At 36.3% G+C, this 21185-nt stretch overlaps 4 protein-coding genes and 2 pseudogenes across 10 annotated transcripts; 4 read left to right on the plus strand and 2 right to left on the minus strand.

Annotated features, from left to right (window-relative positions):
• The first annotated feature begins 2045 nt into the window (after nt 1-2045).
• LOC104733652 (agamous-like MADS-box protein AGL97 pseudogene) lies at nt 2046-3228 on the plus strand (annotated as a pseudogene). The gene has a single exon (XR_015574147.1). The product of XR_015574147.1 is annotated as an agamous-like MADS-box protein AGL97 pseudogene (transcript).
• A 42-nt stretch (nt 3229-3270) lies between these two features.
• Nucleotides 3271-5174, minus strand: LOC104732192 (DNA-directed RNA polymerase subunit 7-like protein). The gene is made up of 2 exons (XM_010451726.2): nt 5035-5174; nt 3271-4104 (listed from the first exon to the last, which is right to left on the minus strand). The coding sequence occupies exon 2, from the start codon at nt 4086-4088 to the stop codon at nt 3489-3491; it is 600 nt and encodes a 199-aa protein (XP_010450028.1). The 5' UTR covers nt 4089-4104; nt 5035-5174; the 3' UTR covers nt 3271-3488.
• Nucleotides 4947-9442, plus strand: LOC104732194 (CRM-domain containing factor CFM3B, chloroplastic). Of its 2 annotated transcripts, none has more exons than XM_010451728.3 (9): nt 4947-6363; nt 6507-6990; nt 7067-7197; nt 7329-7775; nt 7892-8048; nt 8148-8440; nt 8593-8652; nt 8757-8852; nt 8954-9442. In XM_010451728.3, exons 1-9 carry the CDS (start codon nt 5509-5511, stop codon nt 9188-9190), a joined length of 2760 nt encoding a protein of 919 aa, XP_010450030.2. In that variant the 5' UTR covers nt 4947-5508; the 3' UTR covers nt 9191-9442. The 2 variants fall into 2 exon arrangements, 1 of the variants encoding a protein (XP_010450030.2); XR_015574144.1 differs by having other exon boundaries at nt 5325-6363; nt 7320-7775.
• Nucleotides 9314-12577, minus strand: LOC104732193 (uncharacterized). Of its 4 annotated transcripts, none has more exons than XR_015574145.1 (6): nt 11773-12431; nt 11386-11551; nt 10795-10971; nt 10226-10706; nt 10062-10143; nt 9314-9982 (listed from the first exon to the last, which is right to left on the minus strand). XR_015574145.1 is itself a non-coding variant. In XM_010451727.3 (6 exons), the coding sequence occupies exons 1-6, from the start codon at nt 12123-12125 to the stop codon at nt 9558-9560; spliced, it is 1287 nt and encodes a 428-aa protein (XP_010450029.2). In that variant the 5' UTR covers nt 12126-12577; the 3' UTR covers nt 9314-9557. The 4 variants fall into 4 exon arrangements, 2 of the variants coding, with proteins under 2 accessions (XP_010450029.2, XP_087334060.1); XR_015574146.1 differs by having other exon boundaries at nt 11386-11545; nt 11767-12388; XM_010451727.3 differs by having other exon boundaries at nt 10623-10706; nt 11773-12577.
• Nucleotides 12578-15487: 2910 nt separating this feature from the next.
• Nucleotides 15488-17508, plus strand: LOC104732195 (FHA domain-containing protein At4g14490-like). The gene is made up of 2 exons (XM_010451729.2): nt 15488-16815; nt 17100-17508. The coding sequence occupies exon 1, from the start codon at nt 15655-15657 to the stop codon at nt 16741-16743; it is 1089 nt and encodes a 362-aa protein (XP_010450031.2). The 5' UTR covers nt 15488-15654; the 3' UTR covers nt 16744-16815; nt 17100-17508.
• A 30-nt stretch (nt 17509-17538) lies between these two features.
• On the plus strand, nt 17539-19552 carry LOC104732197 (serine/threonine-protein kinase BLUS1 pseudogene; annotated as a pseudogene). The gene has a single exon (XR_015574148.1). The product of XR_015574148.1 is annotated as a serine/threonine-protein kinase BLUS1 pseudogene (transcript).
• Nucleotides 19553-21185: the final 1633 nt, after the last annotated feature.

A 21185-nucleotide genomic window follows, 5' to 3' on the forward strand; every position in this document is an offset into this window, starting at 1 on the left:
ACAAAGAAGACAAAGATTAGGGATTTGACGGATCCGATTAGGGTTTGACGGAGAAGAGGAAGAGGAGCCGATTAGGGTTTGACGGAGAGATTAGGGATTGAGATAATGAAGAAGATCGGCAAGGGTTTGCCGGAGAAGACGAAGAAGAAAGAGAGATTAGGGTTTGTGAGGGTGAGTTTGAGCTTCGCTCAAACCATAGATCGGTTGTATATATAAATATATTGTGCTCTCGTAACTCCCTCGCAGATTTTGCGACGGAATAACTAGGATCCCTCGCAAACCAGTCGCAATTACCGACAAATTGACCAATTAAAATACACCAATTTTGCGAGGGATTAGCATGGAGTAATCGCAGATCCCTCGCAAAATCAGTCACAACAACCGACAAATTGACCAATTAAAATACACCAACTTTGCGAGGGATCTGCAAGGCTCAATCAGAAGTCCATCGCAAATCCCTCGCACCCTTATACTTTTAATAAAATTCATTTTCCATACCAACATTAAAATATACTCCATCAAAAGCTAAAGAAACAAAAATAATCCATTTAAACTCTATCAGCTAGTTCTCTTGATGTTGGTAAGTAATGCTCTTCTTTAAGATCAAATTGCGAGGGAAGCGTGACGAATTACCGAAGGATTAGCTAGGGTTCATCTCACATCCCTTGCAAATTGCGAGGGAACTGCGAGGCTCTGTATATATTCTTTTGCATCAAATTAATTTTCTTACTGACCTAACAAATTTATTTAAACATCTTAGCAATTTTCAGCATATGCCAATATATTCCTAAATTATTAACCCTAAACCTAAACTCAAACCCTAAACCTAGACTCAAACCCTAAACCATTAACCCTTATCAACCCTAAACCCTAAACCTTAAACTCCTAATGACCTCACAAAATTTTTTAAACATCTTAGCAATTTTCAGCATATGCCAATATATTCCTTAATCTCCAAAGTTTCTTGTCTCTTGATGTTGGTAAGTAATTATCTTCTTTAATTTGCCTCTAAAAGATCAAATTGCAAGGGAAGCGTGAGGAATTACCGAGGGATTAGCTAGGGTTCATCGCACGTCCCTTGCAAATTGCGAGGGAACTGCGAGGCTCTGTATATAATCTTTTGCATCAAATTAATTTTCTTATTGACCTAACAAATTTATTTAAACATCTTAGCAATTTTCAGCATATGCCAATATATTCCTAAACCATTAACCCTTATAAACCCTAAGCCCTAAACCTAAACTCAAACCCTAAACCATTAACCCTTATCAACCCTAAACCCTAAACCTTAAACCCTAATGACATCACAAATTTATTTAAATATCTTAGCAATTTTCAGCATATGCCAATATATTCTTTAATCTCCAAAGTTTCTTGTCTCTTGATGTTGGTAAGTAATGTTCTTCTTTAATTTGCCTTTAAAAGATCAAATTACGAGGGAAGCGTGAGGCTAGGGTTCATCGCATATCCCTTGCAAATTGGGAGGGAACTGCGAGGCTCTGTTAGATATCCGTCGCATATCCCTTTCAACCGTATATATTCTTTTGCATCAAATTTATTTTCTTAGTGATACATTCTCTATTATTTCCTATGTTTTGGAAAGTTCATTGTTCGTATACTTGATGTTTACTGGGAACTTCACTTTAGAATTAAACCCCTAATGACCTCACAAATCCCTCGCCTCTTCCTCGCAAATTAACAAGAACAGAAACTCAAACTCATTACATAAACAGAACCTTAAAGTCAAACAAAATGTGAAACCCATGGTACACATGATTTGTAGAGTCTTTTTACTCCTTTGATCATGCTATACCATTTACTATATATAAATTTACAATTATAGGTTATGAATCATTCACTCCCTTATCATGCTATAGCTAGTTCACTAATTAAGTTTCTTGGAACATGAAAAAACTAAATCAGATTGGTGTGCACGTTTGGTTATAGTTTAATTTGCTCTGTTTTATAATGGTTTGAACATGAATCTGAATGTGGACATATCTTTCTCATTTAATCTTCGTTTGAACGATGTGTTGATTTGTGCAAATCTTAAACTTCTAGTATATGTGTATAATAAGAGTATATTAAAAAGAAAGAGAGAAAAAAAAATCAAACCTTTTTGTTTCAGGGTTTCTTGTTACATACCCTATCTATAAATAGAGAGAGAGCGAGTGTGTGCTGTGCATGTGGTGTGTCCCTAATCAAAATCTCTGTGAAACTGTAGAAAACATAATGGGAGGCAAGAGGAAGAAAATCCCGATGAAGAAGATTGAGAAGAAAGAGTCACGAGCCGTTGCTTTCTCCAAACGCCGTACTGGTCTTTACCGTAAAGCCTCTAAGCTTTGTCTTCTCTCCGGTGCACAAATGGCGATCTTGACGACTCCTTGTTCATCCAACTCTCACGCCTCTTTCTACTCCTCCGTTGATGGTGTTGTTGCTGCTTTTCTCAACGATCAGCGTTCTCTTCGTGAAGAAGTTAATCTTGGAGGGTTAGGGGGTTATGGTGGGAAGACGAGGATCTTGCTGAATCAGAGGATCCAGAGGAGTTGAGGGGTGCGATCGACTCCATGTCTAAGTTGTTGAAAAACCTGAAAGAACTGCGTGATCGTGTGGACTCTGTGAATCAGAGAGATCATCAAGATGACGTGAAGAACAACAACATCAAGAAGGAGGATCTTGTTCTACACGAAACCCTAAATCTTCAGTCCACTTCTGCAATATCAGATTCTTTACCTATAGATCATTTCAACAAGATCGCTAAAGAACAGGATCAGATCATGGCTACAGGAAACCTTGGATGATGGATACACCAAACAAGAGCAGCTGGTTCTCGATCAATTCATAGATGTTGAGAGTTTGTTCGATGGGCTTTACGAGACCACAGAAGAGCATCCAGAGTCTGCTGATGATTTCGGAGATGGAAGATGTCTCCATGGTGATGACGAATACAATTACTGTATGTTCCCTTATTCTTAAGGTGTTGGAGATGGTTTGGTGCTTAAGAGAAGTTTGGATGAGGATGATCTTTTTCAATGAGTTTGATGCTGTTTGAAGATACCACCAACGCAATTCAACATGTACATGTAAGTGTAACCAAGATGGGTTCGGTTTAGAGATATTTCTTGTCGATCTGATTTAGCTTCAACCAAATTGATCATATACTCTGTTGGAAATTTATGGACCAGTTCTGTTTCTGTTTGGCTTAGTGATATAGTTTGAGGTTCTAAATACATTTGGAGTTTCATAGTTTTATGAATCTCCTCGGGTATGTTTTAACAGCTAATCATATCTGTTTTTAATTTGATAGCTAACAGTAGAATCAATGAGTATTACAACAAAAGCATACATGTGACTATAACATTATCTTGAGAAACAGACGAGTTCATTCACCTATACGAAAGAACAAATAAGAAAAAACCTAGTGAAACTGAGATTAACCTAGGACCAACAAGTATCTAAAGACTTCAACTTAGGAGTAATACAACAAATCACATGTACGGCTCATCCGAACCTGTAAGAGAGATGGGACCAACTTTCCTGTAGCCTTCCAAAGTCGCGAGAACATAATAGTCGTTTCTTCTCTTGTGTGGTCTCTCCTTAAACCGCACAGCCAACACCACGAACCGCACAACAACTCCAACAGCGATCTTGGAGAGATCATCTTTTTGAAAATACGGTTTCTCGTTGTCAGACTGCGAGTGGACATAATGGTAATCGGGCATTTTCAAGAGCGAGAGGTATGCGTATCTAAGTGGTCCTGACCTGATGAAAACTCCGTTCCACAATACTTGTTTTACAATCCCTTGCAAGACATCTCCTCTTGCAGGCAAGAATGTGCGGCATGTGAAGGACACCGGGAATGTGAGGGTGCGTGCTTGATGATTGTCTTCGTTGTCGATGTTGTTGTTCTTCTTGTCACCGATGCTTTTTAGAGCGGTGATGCCGAGATAGAATCCGTGTTCCCTGCATGCTTTCTCGTGTATTAGATCTTGGAGAAGTTTGTATAGAATTTGTTGGTGAGGCGATTGGCCATTCAAGTGTTCGGCACATATAGCCACGTCCCGAGATATTTCTACTTCTGAAAACATCCGGTTCAACTGTCACCTGAGGAACCACAAGAGATTAATAGGTTCAAAGAGCAATCATATCACAAGACACAGACACAAGTAGATAAGGGTCACACATTATTCATAAAAAAAAACCACAACCCCAAATGAGTCCTAAAGTGTAAACGATAACCCATCAGGCCCTCAATAAAGATTATAAAGCAGGAAAAACGCAGGCCATAGAGAAAACATAACGTTTAAATCAACAGCAGATACCAATTATTATGATGGCTATATAGGTTCAACTTAGAGCATTTAACCTTATATGGTACTTGCATAAGAAGAACTTAGAGCTGCTAAGAGTTAACTGATCAGTTTACTCAATTCTACATCAGAACAGAGAAATCAACCAAGAGACACAATTCAAAGCAAAGTACTCAAAAAGAAACAAAACAAAAAAGCATTAAAACTGCATCAAATAATTTCAGAGATAATCACACAATCTAAAATGATCCTAACGAGATACAAGAAGATTCCTTTCTCCATTCTCAAAGCAAACCACACAAAACCTTCCAGAGAAATAGACATGTTATCCAACATTCCAACACGAACTAGGAATAGAAAAACATGTAACAGTCTGATCTCAAAAACTCAAAAGAAATCTCTTTTCGACTGATGACAACAAATTGGCGGAGGCATAAATGCCAATTCAGAAAAAAACGTTACAACAGTAACTGAAACACACCCTTCGATACTACTCTCTACCATTCCTCATTTACAGTGAAACCCAACATCCTGAATATCAAAAAGTTTGAATTTTTCCCTCTAATTTTCAAAAATCATGAAGCAAAAACCCATCTATGCCAAATCAAAAAACCAAAATTTTCAACCTTTGCACACATAACGAAATATTCAACAACAAAAAGAACAGCAAAAAGGCGAAATTTATGCAAAAAAAAGAAACTTAGTAGCAAGCGAAAAATCAAACCTTGAAACCAAAATATGATATCACATAGATGACAGGAACCAAGAGATCGTAAAGGGCAGAGAGAGAAGCACCCGCAAAAGATTTATCATACAAAAACAAAGAGATTTCTACTTTTATCTCTCTGTTTCGACTGATAAAATATAGATCCAGTCATAAGGCGTGCGTTACTGAACTCTCTTCATTTCTGATACGAGGCGCATATTAGCCATACTCACTTATAACTTTCTATTATGCGCCTTTTTTTTGGACCATGTTTGTTAAAAAGGCTTTGTTCTTGGCCTGGTTAAGATAAACCAAATATCCAAACAACCCTGTAATCATCTCGAACATCTTTCCCCGCCATGGATAACACAGGCTAAGAGCTTTCGTAGTATCGTTAGCTCAAGGAATCAAAGCTCAAGACTTTTTTTTGTTGTAACTTTGCGGAATCTTATTTTTATTTGAGTACCCAATTGAGAGTGTTTTGTGTCAGAAATGGCGATTTGTTCAAGTCGCCATTTTTGTCCAACGACGATGACTACTTCGGCGAAAATATTCGGTTCGTTGGGAAGCTCCTTCTGCAAGTTCCATGGAACCAATTCATCGATTTCACTCAGCTCTTATAACAGTGCTACTTCGAGGAGATTTGGTTTCTCTTATATGAAAAAGGTTAAACGATTATCGTGTGAAAGTAGTAGGAATGAGAATTGGAATAGAACACAGAAGCAGAGTCAGTATAGACCTTCAAAGGTTTTGTTGAATCGTAGAAAAGAAGAGAGATTTGCGGATTTAGGTCTTATGAGTGGTGAGAATAGTAGTCCAAGTAGTGATGTTGGTGGTGGTGGGAGTAGTAGTACAATGGAGAAGATTGTGGAGAGATTGAAAGAGTATGGATTTGTAGATGATGGTCAGTTTCAGGATAAGGAAGTTGAACAAGAGAGAAGGATTGAGAAAAGGTCAGTGGAGGATAGGGTTTATGTTGGAGAAGAAGGAGAAAGAGGTGGATTCTCGGAGGAATCACCATTTGGTGTATTTAAAGGCAATGATGAAGTTAGGTTTCCTTGGGAGAAGGTGAGTTCTAAGGATGAGAAGGAGTTGGTAAATGGAGAGTGGACAGCTAAGAAGGTGAGTAGATACTCTTTGGCGGAGATGACTCTTTCGGAATCAGAGATGACCCGATTGAGAAATGTGATGTTTCGAACAAAGAGCAGGATGAGAGTTACGGGTGCAGGTGTTACTCAGGCTGTGGTAGATGCAATTCAGGACAAGTGGAAGAGCTCAGAGATTGTGAGACTCAAGGTTGAAGGATCAAGTGCACTTAACATGAGAAGGATGCATGAGATAGTAGAGGTTTTTACTCTTATGATCCCCCAATCATGATATATAGAGTTTTTAGATTCATAAGTAAAAGGAATTGAGAAGTAGTACTTTGTTTCTTGTGTCCTTTTTTATTATGGTCTAGTGTAATACTAATTATGTCTTCACTGTAACAGAGAAAAACTGGTGGTTTGGTGATTTGGAGGTCAGGGACTTCTATGGCCTTGTACAACTACAAAGGCGGCAGCAACAGGCATGCATCAGGGAACCTGAACAAGCAAATATCCAGAAGAACAGAGGCATCACCGTCTTCATTACCTACAAGTACAAGTACAGTTGATCGTAGAGTTCAACAAGTGCATCTTCCTCAGCAGCTAGAGAAGGAGACAACCATTGTGGGAAATAATGACAGAACATCCCAACAGGAAGTAGAATATGAAGATGAAATAAATGAACTGTTAGAGGGTCTTGGTCCTCGGTACACGGACTGGCAGGGAGGTTATCCATTACCTGTTGATGCTGATTTGCTTCCAGGGATCGTTCCTGGTTACGAACCTCCTTTCAGAGCACTTCCTTATGGAGTGAGATCAACTTTGGGAACAAAGGAGGCAACCGCGTTAAGAAGACTTGCTACAGTTCTACCTCCACACTTTGCTTTAGGTATTGGATTTCCTTTATGACTTTTTGAAGAGTCTAACAAAGTCTTTGAAGAGTGAGAATTTCTTTTGATGTACAGGTCGAAGTAGACAGATGCAAGGGTTGGCAACAGCCATGGTTAAGTTATGGCAAAAGAGTTTGATTGCCAAGGTTGCCCTCAAACGTGGTGTACAACTGACTACCAGTGAGAGAATGGCTGAGGACATCAAGGTAATTAAGGATTCAGAACCGAATCACATGTAATTGTTATTATATTAATGTACATGGTTTTAGAACAAATTAGAAGGTGTCCATATTTGATGCTTGATGTTTGATATCATGATCTTGGTAAGTGACTGCAGAGATTGACGGGAGGTATGCTGCTCTCTAGGAACAAAGACTTCTTGGTTTTCTACAGAGGAAAGAATTTTTTGTCACTAGATGTAGCTGAAGCATTAATGGAGAAGGAGAGGCTTGCAAGGACTTTGCAAGATGAAGAGGAACAAGCACGTCTAAGAGCATCATCGGCTCTGGTTGTTCCAACTAATAAAGCTAATCAAAACCTTGCTAGGACTTTGCAAGACGAAGAGGAACAGGCACGACTAAGAGCATCATTGGCTCTGGTTGTCCCCAGTGCTAAAGTTAATCAAAACCTTGTTTATGCCGGCACTCTTGGAGAAACTCTTGATGCAACTGGTAAGTGGGGAAAGAATCTGGATAACGATGATCATGTGGAGGAAATGAGACAAGAGGTTGAGAAAGTGAGATCTGCAAAACTTGTCAGGAAGTTGGAAAGGAAACTTGCTTTTGTAAGTTCCTGACTTGACCCTGTACTTCCTACCTGTCAAGTTATGTTTCACATACTGAGTAAAGAGATTTCTCCTGGAATTAAACTGATTATTAAATTTTAAATGAACTTTTCTAGGCTGAGAAAAAGTTGCTGAAAGCTGAACGGGCTTTAGCTAAGGTGGAGGAATCTCTGAAGCCAGCAGAGCAGAGAACAGACCTTGAGGGCATAACTGAGGAAGAGAGATTTATGTTCCAAAAGCTCGGATTGAAGATGAAAGCTTTCTTACTTCTTGGTAAACCATCTTTTTCGGATGTGTTGTGTAGTAATGTATGTTTGACCTGTGTTCTTTGGGATATGGACTCGTCTGAGAAACTTGAATTTATTACTTCAGGTAGAAGAGGGGTGTTTGATGGGACTGTGGAGAACATGCACTTGCACTGGAAATATCGGGAGCTGATCAAGATTCTTGTTAAGGCTAAAACTTTTGAGGGTGCGAAGAAAGTGGCAATGGCCCTTGAAGCCGAGAGCGGAGGTATCCTGGTTTCTGTTGACAAGATTTCGAAAGGTTATGCCGTAATCGTGTATAGAGGAAAAGACTATAAGCGTCCTTCTATGATGAGGCCTAAAAACCTCTTGACAAAGAGGAAAGCTTTAGCACGTTCTGTTGAGCTCCAAAAACGTGAGGTTGGTCATACCAAAAATTATGCAACAACGTTTGTTGATCTCAAAATCTGCAAAATTATCATTGATTTCTACTTTTTGCGACCCATTAGGTGATAAACCTCAAGAACTAACACATAGGTTGCTTCCTTATTTTGATACTTTCTATTCAACAGGCTCTCATTAAACACATTGAGGCGGTACAGGCGAAGTCAGAGAAGTTGAGAGCTGAAATTGTATGGTTTGAATTATCTATATATCATTTACTAATCAAACAACAAACGCATATTCTTGTTCTGAAATTTTTTGCTAACCCGCGACCCTGAATCCATTCTGTCAGGAACAAGTTGAACTTGTAAAAGAGAAGGGAGATGAAGCGTTATACGAGAAACTTGACATGGCTTATTCTTCTGATGAAGAGACCGAAGAAACAGATGTATGATATGTTTGCCCTACAATCTCTTTATTTTCTTAAACTTCCATCATAAATTTTGAGTTTGAGGTCTCATATTCCCTTGTTCTCTTTGTTTGTTGTAGGGAGAGGAAGATGACGTGTTTCTAGATACATACAAAGACGAGGGAGAAGATGGTGAAGAAGGTGAGATCCAGACCAAGGGTTCACTATCTGAAACAGATGTTGGATTTGATTCAGATGATGAACTCTGGGATTCAGATGAATCAGACACTGAGTTTGGTGATGATTTGGCATCCTCCACAACACCAGAAACAACCTCTTTAGATCAGCAGTATGAGGACCTTCATGTGCAACCATAAGCCGTAACAAAGAACGGCTTGAGTGCACTGTGCAGTGAATTGATGCGGGAGATAAGTTTTGAGTTGCTCGATGTTGATCAATAGTGAAAGATACTAAGTGCGTCACATGCAAAGATTTTAAGCTTTCGGAAGCTATGTAGATTTATATAGTTTATAAAATACACATCTCACTCTCCTCTGTAACAAGATAGGACTCAAATAATTTAGACCCACAAGTTTCAAGATACTATTCTACATGGTTCACCATCAAAACCACATGCCGTTCTCATAGGAGTAGCAAGAAAAATACATTTCCCTGGGTTACATATGTATATGTTGTTTCTCTTTTCTGTCAAGGGAAGATATAATAAGAATACGACAAGATTTTTCACCTACGAGCCAGTCTCTGGCCAGCTCCAGCGAGTAAAGCCTTACCAATGACCCCGGTGTGAAGACCGCAAGCCAAAGCGACACCTCCTACAACGACCCATTTCCAGTCCATTCTCAAATGGTCCCGTTGTCTCCTTGCATAATCCATTGCCCTGCTTCTGTCTTCATCTCTTGATGATGATTCTGCAGAATCCATGCTCAATTTTGTTGTGATCCTTGCCATTTGGGCGATATGTGATAGAGGTGAGCCTGATTTTCTGGCAGCCTGGTAGGCTCGTAAACCAGAGTTTAGCTTCTTGACGGCTCCCCACATGCCATGACGGACACCTAACTTTGCTACATCTTTTGGGATTCCCATATCTTCATAGTGGACTAGGGATACTTCACAAGCTGTTTGCTGTCCATCTCCTTTTCGGGATTCAACTGCATTTGTTTTATATTTGCTTAAAAAACAAAGTATATCCCAGCTTAACATAGAAGACTTGCATTTTAAAAGGCTTACCTGCTCTGATCACCCAACTCGAGAAATAAAGCTCAACACGCCTTGGCTTATCACGCTTTGGTAGAGCTGGATAAGGAACTCCCTACAATATCAAACAGATGTTAGGTATAGTTCTGAGCTTTGAACTTCCTTTAGAGTTGGATAAACCTAACAAAGAAGATAACCTTATGCATTATATAGATAAGGCGCTTATCTTCTCTGATATATCCATAAAATGCATCTCCCAGAGAAGTAGAAGCATGTTCCATGAAATATCAAAGAAGATAAGCGCCTTAGTACTGAGCTTTGAGCATTGTTTCAGCATAAAAACTTAATGTGATGTTTAGGTGAAACAGATGTTGGACTTTTCTTTATATGACCCATGTTTTTCACTGATATAGTGATGATTCATTGAAACTTGATAGAACTGGAAACTAAGAGACAATGGTCCCATGTCCAGAAGTATCTCCAAGCATTTAGAATCTCAAAGCTAAACTTTGATGTTCTTTCTCCTACAGAGATAAATGCTACACACAATCCATCCATGGAAGGCAACAACAAGCGAACGTAGTATGACATTACCTTTGTCACACAATAGTACTTCTTTCCAGACTCCCATATTCTCCGGCCAATGATATACTCTCGGTCACTACAGAAAAAAGGAAACTGCAAGCAAAAGAAATTAGTAAATGACAACAGTTTTTAAATTGGGAGTTGTTTACAAAGATGACCAAAGTATCAATAGTCCAGAAACCTTTTTTCTCCACTGGACAATCATCGTTCCTGTCTGAGTGTCCTCCTCCAAAGTTTTGAAGTTGGCAAGCATAAAATCCCATTTAGGTCGAAACTCATCATCCCAGAAGAAATCCCTAACAACATCTGGAGTCGCATCCTCAAACACAGTTTGACTGCGATAAATAACTGGACCTGACTGATAAACAATACAACCTTTCAGGATAAAAACACAAGCAGATAAAATGTTTCTATCATCTAGTAATTAAAAATCCCCCAATTCTATAGAGCAAGAAAACAGTTTCAAATAAAAAGTCACAAAAATGTCACATGCAGCAATGCATCACATGGTGTCCAAAAGGAACCAAAGCTAAACAAGGAAACACAATGAATACTATTACAAACCTCAATGGATAGACAAATAATTACCAATGATCTAAAACCAGGCCTCTGAGTCATATATGTCTAACAAATTTCTCTAAAGGATTCATTTTTCCAACAAAGTATCTTGCGCCTACTACTCAATGACTTAGCTATTTCCTTGATCTACATGATATTAAGTCAGTACAATAACAAAACGAACACAAAGCAAAGAGTTAAAATGAGAGATTACCTCAGGCTCATGACGCCAAGCCTGGTAGCTCATATTAGGAGTAGTCTTATCCATCATAGGTTGCCACTCCATATTTGCATTCCCAACTTCAAGCAGCTGAAGCAGATGCTCTAAATCATTCTCTGTCACAATATCCTCTGTCACCGTTGTTGTATTATTGCTACCCCTGCAATACAAATATCCTCAGATTATAACCAAAATCAATAAATCAATTAACCAAAAGAAAAAAAAAAAAATCACTTCTTTAGCCAATGTGATTGCTATACTAAAAGATAATGCAAACTAAATACCTTAATCTAACTAAATTAAAAAGCAAACGTTACGTTTTAAAACAGAGAACCAAACTTGTATATCTATATTGCTTCAGCTAATATCATATACACTAACCCCGATTCATCAGTTTCTTCAACAGGGGAAGCAGACCCAGCCGAGGATTTATTAGCTCTGTTGTCGTTCCTAGACCAGATGGTGCGACAAACGGAGAAAGCAGAGAGAGCGGTGAAAGCAAGCCAAAGACGACGAGCACCAAAACCAGGAGGTGCAGTCCATAGAAACCGAAGCTTAGAACGAAACCCTAAATAGATCAATCCGGTCCATCTAGGACGCCAAGACCACCCGATCAATAAACCAATCATAACAGCGAGCCAAATCGGGACTGCACATAGCAAGATGTCGACGAATGTTTCTGTAAACGAAGGGTTCTTGAAAAAATGCGACAGATCACGATAAGTCTCATCCATGGCGGTGGTTTTTTTTAAAAAAAAAAAAAAAAAAACCCGATTCGGATTGAGGAAAAATGTGAGATTCCCCGGAGGAAAATGGGATTCTAAGATCGCCAGAAATTTAAAAGTACATGAATCATGAGAATCCAAGACGAAGACGAAGACGACGGAGAAGAAAGGGATAATATAATTTTTTTAATTAATTTAATTGGGTTTGGTGATTTTAATCGGAAAAAAAAAAGAAGATGATATTTGCTGTGCTTGAAACGACGTTGGCGAATGGCGGGTGATAAGAGATGATAGGGGATACAGCACGGTGGAGATGACGTGGCGCTTTCGTTGACCGACAATATATTAACTACGCGTCGGATCTAAGCGCGTTTGTGTTCGGTAATGAGAGGAATATACTCTCAATATTTAATTATTGTTGTTGGGTTTTAGATTATAGAAGCAACGTTTTGTCAAATACTAATGGGTCATTTACTCATTAGGATAAGATTAAGAGCCTAATTAGTTATGAATGTAATAGATTATAGAAGGTTAAATTTTTTGTTGAACGGATTATTAGCAAAAAAATAAGATTTTTTTTACTGAGAATATACCCAAATGAGGAGGTGAGAGAGACGCGGGGATAAGGGAGCGTGTAGAAAAAAACGTAAAGAAAAAAGTGGATAAGGGAGAGATACGTTCGCAGAGTGATTCACGTGTGTTGCTGGGATGTTGGGGTAATTATGTGTTTAGACAGTGGTTAGGCCAATAGCTTATACCCATCTATTGTTTCACTGTTAGTTGGTATAAGCCTTTTTTAGGCCCATTTAGATTATGTTGATGTCCAAGTAGAATTTTTTGATATGAAATTAATTAATGTTTATATACTATGATTTAACCCGCGGTACACTGCGAGAAAATATTTTAATTTTAAAAATTTTAAATTTATATTGCATTTATTTGTTATTTTAATTATTATTTTATTAATTTTAAAAATATAAAATTTTACAGGTATTTGATATAAGTATTCAAAGTATATGATTTTTGTAGGATTTCAAGGTTTTAACCCGTGTAGTATATCTATAGTCTAGTAATACATTTATCTTCTGGTACACATCTAAAAGTGTTTTAAAAAAAAATCCACTTAACTTTCTATATGGGATTAATGCTACCCGTCTCACCAAGTTTTTTTATCAAGTTTAATTATATTAATTATTTTACCAAATTAGCATATTTTTATATAGTTTATAATTTTTCCATGTCAATATATATAGTTTATGATAATTAATAAAATTTCAATTTTTAGGTAATTCCTCAAAAATAAAAAATAAACCAAATTAGGGTGAACCTCTTCATTCACCTCCTTATTATATAAGGAAATAAAATCAGTGTACATTATTATAAAATTAAAAACTTAAACCGCTTTTTTATAAACCCAAACCGATATATAATTTCGTTCTAATTATAAAATCTAAACCCTAACCATCTAATTTGTAAAACCAAACTGACATATAATTTCGTTCTAATTGTAAAATCTAAACCCTAACCATCTAATTTGTAAAATCAAACCGACATATAATTTTGTTCTAATTGTAAAATCTAAACCCTAACCATCTAATTTGTAAACCCAAACCGACATATAATTTCGTTCTAATTGTAAAATCTAAACCCTAACCATCTAATTTGTAAACCCAAACCAAAATATAATTTCGTTCTAATTGTGAAATCTAAACCCTAACCATCTCATTTGTAAACCCAAACCGACATATAATTTCGTTCTAATTGTAAAATCTAAACCTTAACCATCTCATTTGTAAACCCAAACCGACATATAATTTTGTTCTAATTTTAAAATCTAAACCAAATCAATATTTAGCTTTCCTTAAATAAAAGTATACAGAATTTGTTTCTTTAATTTGTTTTGCTTTTAAATATTAATTTTGATTTATTTGTAAAGAAAATATTAAATAGAACATTGTGATTGGTTGAGAAGGGAGGAGGTGAATACAAAGGTTCACCCCTAGGGGGTTTTCAACAGATTTAATGTGACATTTTATAATTGGATTTTCGGTTTAGGAAATTTATTAATGTTAATATAATTATGGATATTGTAAACTTTTGTTATGGAAAATCTGTTGTATATCATTTAAATATGAGAGATTCTAGCATCCATAAAAATAGTTTTGGAAATTTAATGGGTTAAAACTTTAATGGATAGAGTTGTTTTTGGAAAAATCGGAATGTATAGATGTTGTTAAGATTTTATGGCAATAAATGTAACAAATGTTGGTCAATTTAAGAAATTTTAGTATTTGAGTTTCTCTGCAATGTTATTTATGGAATTGTTTTAGGAGTTAATGTTGTAAAAAAAAAAAAATAAGTAAAACTTAAAGGGCATAAACCAAAATGTACTTCAAAAATGTTAATATAGATATCTAATTTAATACTATTATTTATTTTTTTAAATATATATTTTGTATAATATTTTCTATGATATCAAATGTGTAGTTTTGTTCTGATTTTATCATATTTATAGTTTTATTCTGACTTTCTAAATCCTTTTTTGGATTGTGAATCTTTTGTACGACGATTTTTTAAATTAATACTCTATCTGTTTTAAAATATTGGATGTTTTAATTAAAAGCAGATTTAGAAATGATTATTTTTAAAAAAATTTACCAATTATAAACAAGACTGCATAATGTAAATTATTAAATTAATCTAAAAGTTGCATAGAAAATTGAAAATATCATATATTATGAATCACAAAAGCTTCTCTAAAACATCTTATATTATGAAACGGATGGAATATAATTTATTTTAACGAAAAGATATCATATTTAAAGTTTTTATATTTAAATGTTAACTGCTTAAAATTACGTAAAATTAAACTAAGAAATTGAATTAATGTTTGTGGTAGAACATTGACTCATTCCCCTTATGAAAGTATAGAATTAAGAAATAACTCTAACAAGATGGGCAAACCACTAATTACACCAGAAATCTAGAGAGAACGATTATAAGATTGGTTTTAGAAAAAAGCTCATAATGAAGAAGATGAACAACTCCACACTTTTTTGTTGATAGTCTGAATAACATGTTCTTCAACCGCCTGTTTCCACTGGTTTATCAAACTAAGTAAGTCAACACCAAAAATAGAATTTGACCGAAAGCTGTTGTCAACTCCGTATATTCATAATGATGTTAGAGATAAAGACTTCTAGATAAAAACATAATATCAAATTAGTGGTATTTTATTTTTGTAGTAATATTGATTCAAACTCGTTTCATCGTACAACGGGTTAAATATTAGTTATTTTTATTAGTTGAAAAACCAAGAATATCAAACCGAATTTAAACCGAAAGTGAGATTGAACATCATTACCGGAGTTTGAAATGATGATGGTTCCATCCTTTTTCAAAATTGAGTTAGCAGTTAGCACAGGGGCGTGCGAACAAATCTCACACGTGCTAAAGTCGCTTAACCCAAAATTCAAATTGCCATTCGGGACTCAAGTCAAGCTTCAAGCGCAACGGTTCGATTCGATTACAGTGAACAATGGTAAGACCGTCGCTGAGATTAGCAATTATCAAGGGTCCAAGAGAAGGCGATACTCTAGAGTACAAACCCGGGTCTACAATCCGTATCGGTCGAATCGTTCGTGGTAACGAAATCGCAATCAAAGACGCCGGAATCTCCACCAAGCACCTCCGGATCGCAGAATCGGTTTCTGGGACTTGGGTAATCGAAGATCTTGGATCTTCCAACGGTACTATATTAAACTCGAATGCTCTCGATTCTGAGACGCCGATAGATCTACGAGACGGCGATGTTATCAAACTCGGTGAGTATACATCTATTGTTGTGAACTTTGTGATTGATGATGATGATGTTCAGAAGGAGCAGAAGCCTCGACCAAGGAGGAACAATAAGCGTCAGGGTAATGCGGGGAAGCGAATTAGGGTTTCCGAAAGTAATGATTTTGGGGATGTGTCTGATGAAGAAAAGGGTTTTGATGTGGGGAATGTGAATAAGCCGAGTTCTAGGGTTAGGAAAGTTAGAAAAATCGAGAATTCTGAGAAATTAGGGGTTTCTGCTGGATTAGAAGAAGTTGAAGATTCAATTAAAGTTGAAATTGAGGATTGTGCAATGGGAGAGGAAGTTTTAGGGAGTGTAATCAAGAAGAGAGTGAACAGTAAGGCTGCAAGGAGCAAGAACATTGGAGTTGTAGAAAAGGAAGAGACTTTGAAGGAGAAGAGGATTACGAGAAGCAAGAAGATTGATATTGTTGGGGATTCTTATTTGGAATTGGAGATGGTTTTAAAACGAGCCAGAAAGAGTTGTGGGAAGAAGAAGAAGACAGCAGAGCAGAAGAGCTTTGAAGGTGAGGAGGATACTGATGTTGGAGTGCAGGGTTTAAGGTGTCCTGTTGAAGAAGATTTGAAGAATGAGCGTGGTACAGTGGTGGAGGTGGATTTTAGAAAGATGACATTAGGAGCATTGTTTAGTTTTCTGGAGGGTCATCTGTCAAAAGAGATAAATCAAGAGACAGAAAGTATGATTGAGCCCATGCGAAGTAAAACTCAGAGAGTTCGCGAGTTTATTTCAGAGCAGAGACAAGTTCAGGCTAAAGCGTGTGTGTGTTGAATTGGAAGAGTGTGCAACTGATATGTTGCACACCGAGCTCCACCTCATGGAATAAGAAACACATACCGACAGGTACATGTTTTCTTATGATGTGGACCTTAATGTTGTGGGCTTGGTTGTGTTGCTTAGAGTTTTTAAAAATTTACTTGCATTTGCTCTGCGTGTGAGACAAAGTAAACAGGGAAGCTGATGTTTGAGTAGGTTTCATAAGTTTCAGACTTGTGCCCATTATTATAGTAGGTTCAAGGACATCGCTGGAGACTCATATATCAGTTTTGAATCATACAAGTCTTGTTCCATTGCCAATTTTATCTTAGCATACTGATGTTTGAATGCTTGACCATTTATATTACCAGATGCCAAGAAGGCTGACGTCTTTGCTCTATTCTCTCTTTCCTTCTAATGTGGTCAACGGCAAAAGCAAGTCCTTCAGAAGTGCCACGAAAAATATCTTTAATTGGGTCTAGATATCTAAATATCTGACCGTAGCTTTAAATTTCTGTGATATGATGAAAGATATATTGATAGCTCCATTTTGTTTTTGTCTCTTACCCGAGCCTGTGGTGTTTTTGTTGTCACGGGAATGCTCATATGTTACATCAAGCTACCGTGCAATCACACACCCTTCTTCATTAACTCATTAAGTATTCTTGTTACCATGGAGTGACTTATTTCATTGATGCTATAATGTTAATCTCTGCTTTGTTTCTGTAAACTTATTGATCAATTAGTTGATCTTAACTAGAAAAGGGTATGGTATGTAAATCACTGAAGAGTTCTTTGACGTTTAAAGTGGAAAGATTGTGTTTGCCCTTTGGGTCCTTGAAAAGGCCAAAGGTTTAGAATCTCATTAACTAAGGTTAGTTAGTTAGCAGTTTCACATGCTTCATCTTATTATTTCATCAACATATTCATCACCTGTAAGTAAGAGATAAGGTTTGTGCTTTTTACATTTAAGGCTCTCTGTTTTTTTTTTTTTTTTTTTTTGAAGTTCACATGCTAAACTAACTCTTTCCTTTTTCACACCTATATGAATAGCCTCATGTTACTACTATTAGCCTCTAAACCTCCACCAAAAACCTAACGATTCAATAAACAAGACTGTACTCATCTTATATCTCTTATGGCTCGTAACAAGCTCGAATTCCCTCTTGACGCTGAGGCCTACGAGATCATCTGCAAGATAGGCGTTGGTGTTAGTGCTTCAGTCTACAAGGCCAGATGCATTCCCATGAATTCAATGGTAGTTGCCATCAAAGCTATCAATCTTGATCAGTCTCGGGCTGACTTTGACAGTCTTCGCCGTGAAACCAAGACCATGTCTCTGCTTTCTCACCCAAACATCCTCAATGCTTATTGTTCATTCACTGTTGATCGATGTCTCTGGGTGGTTATGCCATTCATGTCTTGTGGCTCTCTTCATTCCATCGTCTCTTCTTCTTTTCCCAGTGGGTTACCAGAAAACTGCATTTCCGTCTTCCTCAAGGAAACTCTGAATGCAATCTCGTATCTTCACGATCAGGGACATTTACACCGTGACATCAAGGCCGGTAACATTCTTGTAGATTCTGATGGATCCGTAAAGCTCGCTGATTTCGGAGTATCTGCATCGATTTATGAACCTGTGACGACGTCCTCTGGAACCACATCGTCTTCTTTAAGGTTAACTGATATAGCGGGAACGCCGTATTGGATGGCTCCGGAAGTGGTTCACTCTCACACAGGATACGGTTTCAAGGCAGACATTTGGTCGTTCGGGATAACAGCGTTGGAGTTAGCTCACGGGAGACCTCCGTTATCTCACTTACCACCGTTGAAGAGCTTGCTAATGAAGATCACCAAAAGGTTTCATTTTTCTGATTACGAGATCAGTACAAGCGGAAGCAGCAAAAAGGGTAACAAGAAGTTCTCAAAAGCATTTAGAGAAATGGTTGGTTTGTGTCTAGAGCAAGATCCTGCTAAAAGACCATCTGCAGAGAAGTTGTTGAAGCATCCGTTCTTCAAGAACTGTAAAGGAGTCGACTTTGTGGTCAAGAACGTGTTGCAGACGTTGTCAAATGCAGAGCAGATGTTTATAGAGAGTCATGTTTTGATCAAGAGTGTTGGAGATGATGAAGAAGATGAAGATGAAGAGATAGTGAAGAACAGGAGAATCAGTGGGTGGAATTTTCGTGAAGACGATCTCCAACTTAGTCCAGTATTCCCAACTACTGAATCAGACACTTCTGAGTCCAGTCCACGTAAAGAAGATCAAATCCAAGACAAACCGGAAGAAGAAAACATCACAATAACCAGGTCTGAACTCGGTTTCGATTTGTCGAAGGAGGAAGCTAAGAACCAGGAAGCTCAGGTTGTGGGGTTTGATAAAGATTTGGTGTTAGAGAAACTGAAGGTGTTGAAGAAAAGCTTAGAGCATCAAAGAGCGAGAGTGTCGATTATAATCGAAGCATTGAGTGGGGAAGAGGAAGAGAAGAGTAGAGAAGAAGAGCTTCTAGATATGGTGGAGAAGCTTAAGATTGAAGTGGAAGCTGAGAAGCTAAAGACCTTGCGTGCTGAGAAAGATAGTGTTTTAGGTTAACTGTTGTAAACTTGTTAGTGTTGTTATCGTAACGTTCTATGTTAAATCATTTAGGTGGCATATATTCTATATTTTTAATTTACAAATTTAAGAAATTTAGGGTCGTATTGCCAAACTATAAAGAATACTAGAATATAACCCGTGCTCTAGCACGGGTTGAAATTTCTTTTGTTTATTATGTAATTTTTATTCAAAAACATCATATATGTGATTATTTTATTTATTTTAAAAGTTTTTTTGGATGGAATACTATGCCAAATCATATGCTGAATATGAATTATGAAAATAACATATATATTGTAAGATCTATTCTAGTAGATCTAGATAATTAACCCGTGGCATACCGCAAGTTAAGTTGTGTGATAAAAAATTAATTTATTTTTGTTATTTGATTTGTTAAGTGTTTAAAATTATACATTATATTTTGATTGTTAATATTGTGAGTTAACCCGTAGTATACCGCATATTAATGTAACGTATGTTTGTCAAAATCATCTTAACCGAGAAAAAGCCTACGAAACAACATTATTCTAAACTTTAATTTAATCTGAGAAATCATATTTCTTGAAATTTTAACCTTTGCTCATATTTCTTGAAATTATTTCATATTATAGTGACATATTATTGATTCGTGCTATAACAAATCAAATTAGAGTGTTTATAATTTTTAACTTTTTGATCTATCATATATTTATGATATTTTTAAAAATATCAAATTAAACTATTTTAAAATATTTCAAATTAATTTATTTTAAAAGTTTAAAATATATTAAACTATACAATTCAACAAAGAAATATATGAAATTGAATTTAAATATTCAAATTTTGGTCCGTTACTCAGTTAAAATTTTAGTTTAATAGATATTTTTTTAAAGAATAATATTACTAAAGCTTGAATATTTTATGGATTGAATAATTTTTTTGGTATGAATAGAGTGTATTTCGGTGAATGAAAATGTCAATGATTTATACTAAAAGTTTGGAGGAGTGTTAGATAAAATATTATTTCGTTTTAATTAATTTTCGAGATTTTATTATATTTTTTTCTTTAATTACCTAAAAGTATATATGGCCTAACAGTATATGGTTGTTAGAGATTTTATTTCTTTTAAGTTGTATTATTCTTGGGATATTCTTTTTAAGTGTATCTATGTATAAGTTAACCCATATAACCTATTTTGTAACCAACTGAATGAATCAAATAATAACTATAACTTTATAACTTATAACTATTATATAGTCTACCAAAAAGAAGTTGTGTACTTCCGAAATATTAAATAGGGGATTTTCCCTAAACAACAAATATATATTCCCTCTTCAGAAAATTAATTAAAGATCAATATTAAGCAAAAATACACTACAACAAAATGTAAAATTAATTTTACAAAGACCAATATTTACTGATGCGAGTTCTTAGGATCAGTTCTATTTTCATATTAATGATGTACTAATTTGATTGTATTTTGCATTTTTAAACATCTTAATCTTAAAAGAAGAGAAAAAATTTAACATGGATTTCCAAAGAACGAAGTTTTAAACTTAAATGCTCCTTCTTCAAGTACTACCACCTTTACGTTCATGGGCTAACAATAGATGAATAAGTTGGGCTGAAAATACTAATTCCAAAATAGTTCATATTTTTGTTTCTACAAGCGTAAATAACTGACCCCAGTCGGTTCTAGCCCCTTGAAATTGGGTTTGCAAGTCATATATCCTAATCCCATCTTTGATCAATCCGCTACAATGAATATACTCATCAGTCATCACATATGTTGGATATGGGTTTTGCCCCCAACATTTATAAAAGCCCAAGCAGAAGATTTCAGGAAGATTTGGGCCAGAAGTCCTAGATTTGGCCCAACAG

This window comes from Camelina sativa, chromosome 12 (assembly GCF_030686135.1).
Source record: "Camelina sativa cultivar CO46 ecotype springtype chromosome 12, ASM3068613v1".
Classification (NCBI taxonomy): domain Eukaryota; kingdom Viridiplantae; phylum Streptophyta; class Magnoliopsida; order Brassicales; family Brassicaceae; genus Camelina; species Camelina sativa.

What these genes read in the sequence shown, in the direction of transcription:
- LOC104732194 (XM_010451728.3), top strand. Translation starts at nt 5,509, where the DNA reads ATGGCGATTTGTTCAAGTCGCCATTTTTGTCCAACGACGATGACTACT. An exon ending in ACCTCCACACTTTGCTTTAG is followed by an intron (nt 6,991 to 7,066) that starts GTATTGGATTTC and finishes TTTGATGTACAG; the next exon opens with GTCGAAGTAGACAGATGCAA. An exon ending in AAGAGACCGAAGAAACAGAT is followed by an intron (nt 8,853 to 8,953) that starts GTATGATATGTT and finishes TGTTTGTTGTAG; the next exon opens with GGAGAGGAAGATGACGTGTT.
- LOC104732192 (XM_010451726.2), bottom strand. Translation starts at nt 4,088, where the DNA reads ATGTTTTCAGAAGTAGAAATATCTCGGGACGTGGCTATATGTGCCGAA.
- LOC104732195 (XM_010451729.2), top strand. Translation starts at nt 15,655, where the DNA reads ATGGTAAGACCGTCGCTGAGATTAGCAATTATCAAGGGTCCAAGAGAA.
- LOC104732193 (XM_010451727.3), bottom strand. Translation starts at nt 12,125, where the DNA reads ATGGATGAGACTTATCGTGATCTGTCGCATTTTTTCAAGAACCCTTCG. An exon ending in TTGTCCAGTGGAGAAAAAAG is followed by an intron (nt 10,707 to 10,794) that starts GTTTCTGGACTA and finishes TTTTGCTTGCAG; the next exon opens with TTTCCTTTTTTCTGTAGTGA. An exon ending in GAGTTGGGTGATCAGAGCAG is followed by an intron (nt 9,983 to 10,061) that starts GTAAGCCTTTTA and finishes AAACAAATGCAG; the next exon opens with TTGAATCCCGAAAAGGAGAT.